General features: G+C 33.7%; 1 protein-coding gene across 1 annotated transcript; it reads right to left on the minus strand.

Moving 5' to 3' along the window:
• Window positions 1-1,268: 1,268 nt before the first annotated feature.
• Window positions 1,269-6,837, minus strand: LOC140432258 (uncharacterized). The gene is made up of 3 exons (XM_072520076.1): window positions 6,431-6,837; window positions 2,631-2,675; window positions 1,269-2,600 (listed from the first exon to the last, which is right to left on the minus strand). The coding sequence occupies exons 1-3, from the start codon at window positions 6,746-6,748 to the stop codon at window positions 1,311-1,313; spliced, it is 1,653 nt and encodes a 550-aa protein (XP_072376177.1). The 5' UTR covers window positions 6,749-6,837; the 3' UTR covers window positions 1,269-1,310.
• Window positions 6,838-8,054: the final 1,217 nt, after the last annotated feature.

Here is an 8,054-nt window from a genome sequence, read left to right on the forward strand (position 1 = left end):
TATTTGAGTTCCAGGATATAGACGCATATATTTTTGAAATAGAAAAACTTTATATCCCACAATAATAACAAAGCAGTGTTAGTACCAGGAAGAATTTTATTAGAAGACATTGATAGCTCTCTATGTAATATAGCATTTCCCATAATTTTCTTGTTTTTCTTCTTCTTTTTATGCAGACAGGACTGTGTCTCTTTTCAATGTGTCTCCAGTAAGTTTCCTTTCGATTGTTTACGTGGTCTTCCTATTGAGCGTCTTCCTATTGCGAACCGTCTCGTGCCATCTTTACTACTCTATTTGATAACATTCGGCTTATTCTTAATGTTCTCCACCTTACGTCAACGTCGTATATCTGTACTTCTAGCTCTGTCCCATAGTGTTTTGCTATCAATTTTTCCAAGTATTTTTATCTCTGCTGTTTCTAACAGACTTTTTGTCCTCGTTGTGTCAGGTCGTGTTTCAGCCGCGTATGTCATTATTGGTCTGTAAATGTAACTGTTTTGTAAATTCTGCCTATTATTTTTCTTCCGATATTTTTATTTCTCCATATTGTTTCATTCAGGCAACCTGCGCATCTGTCTGCTCTATTTACTTGATCTTTTATTTCCGTTTCGAACATACATACGTTTCCGAACGTTTAGAACAAATTCGTGAACACTTGACGCGCTATCTCAGAGTAATAAGTACATTATTTGCTTCTTTTTGTTTTGTTGAAAAAAAACTATAGCGATAAAACACTTCTAATCTAATCTTCGTTAGGGATATTGTGGAAGAAATTACAAAAATGAAATGGCGCTGGGCAGGTTACGTAGCCCGATATAATGACAACAGGTGAACACGGAGAATTCTAGAATGGAGACCAAGGACGACAACAAGAAACATGGGAAGACCTCAAAAAAGATGGGACGATGACATAAGAGCAGTGGCAGGCAAACAGTGGATTAGGTTGGCGCAAGATAGAGAAAGCTGGAAGCAATTGGGAGAGACCTACAGTCAGGAGTGGATGGAAAATGGTTGACAAAGAAGATATGTATATATATATATATATATATATATATATATATATATATATATATATATATATTTGGTCTAATGGGCATATTTTGGTTCAGATAACTTGATTTTAGTATACGTCTTAATAGGTATAACTCACCCCGTATAAATTCCACATCATCTTGTTCATAAGAATAGTCTATATTGTTATATGAAAATATGGAAGATTTTACAAAGTATATACAAAAATTCAAATTTTGTTAAGTTTATTTTTCAGCTATTATAAATATTTATTACCAATTATAAAAAATCTATTTGGGTTATTTTTTGAATTTGTACTTTTTTCTTGGTGGTGGTGGAGGTTTATACTCCATCTCAGCCAAATTTCGCAGAACAATTTCAGCACTTTGCTTCTTAATATCATCACGAGTTGGCACACGGGCATCAGTAAATATAGTTTCGATAAGCGACTCTTCACTAGCGGCAACATCAACTTCGATGATTTTACTTCTATCACGCATAAACTTTTCAAACATTTTATACCCTCTTTCCAAATTACTGTTGTCAATTAATTCTTTTGAATTGTTGGCTAGTTTTGTAAATTTAGCAGTCAGTTCGGGAATGATCTTTTCACTATCGATTTCATCCTCTTCTGGACGTAATGGAGGATCACTGTTATGTCGGGGATATACCACCGGTTTTGTAGAAGTGTCCGTTAATACTAATTCAGAAAGATATTGAAGATGCTTTAAAGACATTCTTACTTTAGCTAAAATTTGATATCTGAAATTTATACGCTCATCATATTGTTTTGCTTCTAGCTGTTGTTCCTTAATTTCTTCTGCTAATTTAATTTTCGTTTGTGTATAGTGGCCAGTACCTTCTACCATTGTAAATTCTAAAGTAGATAGCAATAACTTTGCAGAATTAGTTTTTTTAAATAGATCATTTCGGTTTTGCTCGTATTTATTCACAAGCTCTGCTAACCGTTCCTTCTGACGAAGCTGTTCCCTCAAAAATGGATAGAGCTGATCCACTGAAGGGGTGAAGAAGGCATCTTTTAAAATTTTTAGTTTCTGTTGAAGACTGTCAACTTCTTGTTCAAATACGCTATAACTAGGACTATCTTCGATTTCTACTTTCCCTAAATTTATGTCACTATCATGGCGTATAAGGTTTTTTAAATTTTGTGTAAAGTTTTCAACATTTTGTTGGACTAAAGCCAAGTCCTGTTTTCTACTCATCATATCATTTTTAACAATTTTTTCAAGAAACTGAAATTCTTGTCTTCTATCATCCAAGTATTCTGTTCCAAGTTGACCAAGCTTTGTTGCGTTTATCATACATTTACCTTGACTTAAACCATCCTCTTTAATAGACAATAGTATTGCATCAAAATAAATTGAATCCTTCTTCATAATGGCGATCATTTCTTTATAAGAATTTCGTATATAAATTGCTGCTTCTTTTTTTAGAATAGCGTCGTGGACCTTTCCTGTTATAAGATGAGCTTGCTTTTCGCAGCGCAGCATTGGCTGTAAAGCTTCGTACTTCAAGTTATCTTCATATTTTGCACATCTAAGCTTGAGATCAATTAATAAATCTGATTTCAATTACGCGCTATCTCAGAGTATATCTCTCATTTTACGCTTCGTAAAATTTACTTGATGTACGGTATCAATTACCTAAAATAAAAGATAAAGATAAGCATACCAAATATACTTATAAGAAAAATACTTATGATTGCATTCTCTGAATAAAAAAAAATGTATTTTTTTAAATATAATGCTGAAAATTATCTTTTTCTAATTCATTCCGGATAAATAATATGCGTTGGCACCAAAATAACTTAAAAATAAATTAAACCTTTTTGTACATCACTAATTGAATCGGTGAGTTGAAAAAGGTTCACATTCCACAATGGCTATTTTTCAGGAACCAAAAAAAAACTTTTTATCTGCAAAACTAAATGTTACAGAGAATGTTTCAATTACGAATTTTCACAAGTAAATAGAAGACATTAAACTGTTATGGTTATTTTGATTTTTTTAATACTTTGTGTAATATTGAAATAACTACATGATTCATAAAAAAGTATACAGCACAATAATTTAGTTTTAGTTTTCATCTGGGGTTTCAGCTTCTGTCATTGGCCAAGTGCGACGTTCCTCATAAAAGGGCAAGTATTCCCCTGGTGAATGTATTTGATAAGTTTCTTGACATCATTGATCTTGCTTGCCTTAATAGATACCTTTCCATCATCGTAAGTCTTACTTGAAAGAAGCACTACATCTTTTTTGATATCATCTTATAATTTATATTTTATCAGGATTTTATAAGTTTAAAGGTGTGTAAGAGAAAACCATTAATGAACGATGACGCTACCACGTATCCTTTCCGGTCACTTCTGTGAATCAGATAACTGTATTTGCTATGGCAAATTTCATCTTCAAGGCGTTTTGGTAGTTTAACAAAGTTAAAAGACCACCACTTCTTACAGGCTAGTACATCTTCATTTTTTACTTCTTTTCTTTGTAAGTTGGTTGAACCTTTTTGCCGTTTTCTATGATGGCCTTGTACTGGTCTGGAGAATAAATGCGATCATAATTTCGTACTGCTCTCTTAATAACTGCAAAGTTTCTATCGCATGGCAAAAAGCTATGTCCTCGTACCGGGTAATATTGATGTATTTATGCAAATCGACCGTTCATAGTGAGAGCTAAAAGTACCCTCACCATAGTGTGGTTGCGGTTTTGGCCACCTCTTTTTCTGCAGTTGGATGGATCTCAATGGAGCTTGCTACACTCGATTCCTAAGAGCATTAGGAAATTTTGTGAACCAAATTGATGATGTCGAAATGAAAACTGAACGCGCTATCTCAGAGTTGCATTTTCCAAAGTGCACTTCAAAGTGATAAAAAATGATAAATTTGTTTTTCGGAAATAATTAACGGAAATGAGTTTAATATTAGTACTTAGGGGGTTTGTTATCGCTGAATACGAATAATATGACAATAATGGTCTCGAAGAACCTGGTGCCCAGGATGGCCTCGTTTTCTGAAGTTATATGGAAATTTGATACAAAAATTCGTACCCGTTTTCTTGAAATATATACATGTATGGAAGCGCCCAAGTCTTATACACGGTAGGTATATAGCGCGTATTGTACTTGAAAATATATTAATCACATCCTACTTTCAGATTTCTGCACGGAAGATGTGATTGCAGCTCAAATCACTATATGGGAAGAAGCAAACAGAGAGGATATAGTCGTATGCTTTGCATACTTCCAGGTAATAAAGCAGCAACAAATCCCACTCCTATAGAGATTAAAAAAGTAGTAAAACACTTTAGATTAAATGGACTATAACTCGCTGGCATCGGCTGTGATGTTAACACATCAATGGTATAGGGATGCAAAAGTACTGATAAACGGGTTAAGTACCTTTTTAACTATATTCTAGGAAAAAAGCCTATATTGAATAATAACGGTTATGAACCTACCGTTATTAACAAAAAAGTCAGAGCAATATTGATATAACTAAAAGTACTGAACAAAATGAGTAACACAATTGTTAACTGGCATGTGTAAAAAGAGCCTTCGAGCTCGGATCACCGACAGATTGAGTCTACCTCATACATAGATAAATCCATATTTAGCGATAGGGATCAGAAATGCACAAATTGTTAAATATATCAAAGCGATTTGGAAGCAAAGTTAGAAAATATAATTAGTAGTATTAAAAAATTGTTTAGATTTTAAAGAGATGAATGATCAAATCAGTAAAGCAACTCTAACATCATACAAAGAAAACTTTTCGACCAAAGCCAAGACAAATAACTGACAAACGCATTGGTGAAGTAGAAAACTGGAAAATAAGTACGGAGGCTATCGAATAAGAATTAAGAATTAGAAAACTATGAAACATACATTAAAACACATTTTTTTCATTCTTTCCAAGGATGCGGCACAGGGACCAGGTCTACTTAAACGAATCGATGGAAACTTTGCCGAATCTAAAAAGGAAACTCTAGAGATCTTACTACATAATCACTTCCCATTATCAACCAGAAATAGCACTAGACCAAGTACTTCAGGAAATCAGTAACTTCATTAATAATGGAGATGTTGCATTATCCGCCTCTCTAAATATAGAAGAAACATTAAGTAAGCACTACCAAAATTGTTATTATGGTGCAACACCATTAAAGGGGACAACCGCTACCTTGTGCAAAGAAATGCTTAAAATAGGTTGATAACAAATCTGCAAGAAGAGGAGATTGTGGACACAACAGCTACTAGTTGTCGTCAGGGCAGAGTACTGAGAGTACGGGAGAGAGTAAAAAATACATGGTAGTGTTCTATTCAGCATACTCCAAAAAATATTAAATAATTACCAAGTGGTGCTACAGGGAAAAACTCTCTGCTAATCCTAGTAAAACAGAACCAGTCAGTTTTACAAGAAGAAGCGGCTTACATGGAACGCCCATTTGAAAATAATAGCAAACAAAACAAAGTTTTTCCTTTGGGCATATCAAAGATATGTGTGAAAGCATGGGGTTTAAAAACAAACAAGTGTACTGGCTAAACCTGACTATAGTCAGGCCTATGGTAACGTATAGCGCACTAATATGATGGTCTTAATGCCAACAAAAGGTCACCAAAGAGTTTATTCAGCTTTAAGACAACCATGCTTAATCATAACAGGAGCGATGTTGACTACTCCAACTGCCTTCATTAAGGTCATACTTGACCCCCCTTTCTTAATATATGGATGGAGAAGGAGCAGAAGGGAGGAGCACAAAGAAAAAGGATAAGATGCCTTAACTATGATTAAACATAGGACAAAAGATTAGCGGGATCAAATCTGGAGAGATAATTTTAAAATCACCCAGAGTTGGAAATGGTACCAGATGAAATGCAATCTAAATATAATTTCGAAATGCCGTGTACTTCCTCTTTTAAGAAAGTGATAAATAAGAGTCAGATATAATAATAACGGATATCATAGTAGCAAATCAATGCTGGCTCACATATTTAAACCGATAACTAAACAATAACACCACTAAAGTAACAGTACTAAAATCGATGAAAGAGTTTAAGCTGGAGTATACGAAGGGAAATCAAGGCTGAGCCTTGCTGAAATCCAAAGTAATGACTCTACTCTCTTTCAAGCAAAAATTTTTCAATTTTTGCTATAAAGATGAAAAGATGTGGCTGCAGAAACTTAATAAAGAGGAACTTGGAAAGAGAAAAAAAAAGTAAATGATTGGTGAAATACCTGGAAAGATATAAAACTTTATATAGAAAAGTTTGACATAATGGTCTGGTTATAACTATAGTGGTTTTCCAATCTTTGTCACGGATAAAATAACAAAAGAATTATATTTTTTAAAAATTAGCTACTTGCCGTATATTTAAATCATAGTTTTATAACTACCTTTTGGGGAGCAGCGTCTTGAAAAGTTAGTTGGAGTTCTCGATGATCAGCTAAAGTATTTCGCAACTTTTGTTTATCTCCTCGTATAGCATTATCTAATTTCTTTCTATTAATTTCGATTTCTCTTTGAAGACTTTTAAGCTCTCTGGCCTGCCGTCTTCTAGCTATTGCATTATCCATCTCTATTATGGTCTTGTCTCTTGTATACAAATTAATCAGTCCCTTGTATTGCGTAATTTTATCTTTTGTTGTCCATTTTGTAGAAGTCATGCCGTGCAGCTTGACTTTATTTGCTGCTAACATATTTGTGCTATTCATGATTATTTCTGTGAAGTTCTTTATGAGAAAATTAATATTTCGAGATTTAAAATTATTGTAAAACTTTTATTCGTTAAAGTGACATTGACGTATTTCTCTTCTGTTTTTACTAAATATAATTGTATGAACACTTAATTTTTTACACACAGCCAAGTTTCATGGATTTCCCAAGGTTTTTACACGTTTTGGGTAAGTTGGTTCAGTTCCATTCTAAAAGCAAATTTAAGCTATTTTATATTGCATATTTTGAAATAAGTCTTTGATTTTCTAGGTATTATAAAAAAAGAACTAATATTATTATCTTCTTCTTCGGCTTTTCCCATTATGAGTTCGCCGTTTTCGTCCTCCACAGCACTCTATTCTCCTAGTCACCTTCTCTGAGATCTCTATCTCTCATAGCATTTCCAACGTATGTTTTCCAGGTCCAGGTTTCTTGTAGCAGGTCTTCTTCTCTGTCTTCTTCCCGGCGGGTCCCAGTTTAATATTCTTTTCGGCCACCTATGCTCTGGCATTCTTTGTACATGCCCATACCACTGCAGGGCTCTGTTTTCCAACTTTTTTGTAATTGAGCATTTTACTTCCATCTGTTCCATATTTCCTCCGTTCTTATTCTATCCGCTCTTGTGATTTGTAGACATCTTCTCATAAAGTCCAGTTCAACTGTTCTTATTTTATTTCGTATTGTTGTTGTCATTAGCCATACTTCCGCTCCATATAGGGTAATATTCATTACTATGCTTTGAAAGATCCTCTTTTTGTTTTCTTTGGTTAGAGTGTTGTTCCATATCACTCCATGAAGTGCTCTTGTGGCTTGTTTTCCCCGTTCTATTTTCATTTCTATATCTTTCATACAAGTACCATCTCGGCTAATCATTGACCCTAAATACTTAAAAGCCTTACAACTCTTAATAGTCTCTTCTTCTAAACTTAAGTTCAAATCTGCAGCCTCGGGTCCAATACATAAGTATTCGGTCTTGCACATATTTATCTTGAGTCCCCAAAGTTCATATTCTTCCTTTAATTTCCTTATCATATATTCCATATCCTCCCTGTCTTGTGCAAAAATGACTTGATTATCTGCGAAAAGTAGTGAATGTAATATATTCTCTTGTACTGGTATGCCCATTGTTCCGCATTTTCTGTACCATCTTTTCAAAGCCTGATCTATATATATATATATATATATATATATATATATATATATATATATATATATATATATATATGTATATATATATATATATATATATATATGTTAAAAAGTGTAGGCGAGAGACCATATCACTGTTTTAGGCCTTTTGTTGCG

The sequence above is a fragment of the Diabrotica undecimpunctata genome, unplaced genomic scaffold, assembly GCF_040954645.1.
Source record: "Diabrotica undecimpunctata isolate CICGRU unplaced genomic scaffold, icDiaUnde3 ctg00003411.1, whole genome shotgun sequence".
Lineage (NCBI taxonomy): Eukaryota > Metazoa > Arthropoda > Insecta > Coleoptera > Chrysomelidae > Diabrotica > Diabrotica undecimpunctata.

Bases quoted from the DNA above. Each gene is read 5' to 3' on its own strand.
- LOC140432258 (XM_072520076.1), bottom strand. From the start codon at position 6,748: ATGAATAGCACAAATATGTTAGCAGCAAATAAAGTCAAGCTGCACGGC. The intron at 2,676-6,430 runs GTAGTTATAAAA...CTTTTATTTTAG, and splicing joins AAGACGCTGCTCCCCAAAAG to GTAATTGATACCGTACATCA. The intron at 2,601-2,630 runs AGAGATATACTC...AGCGCGTAATTG, and splicing joins ATTTTACGAAGCGTAAAATG to AAATCAGATTTATTAATTGA.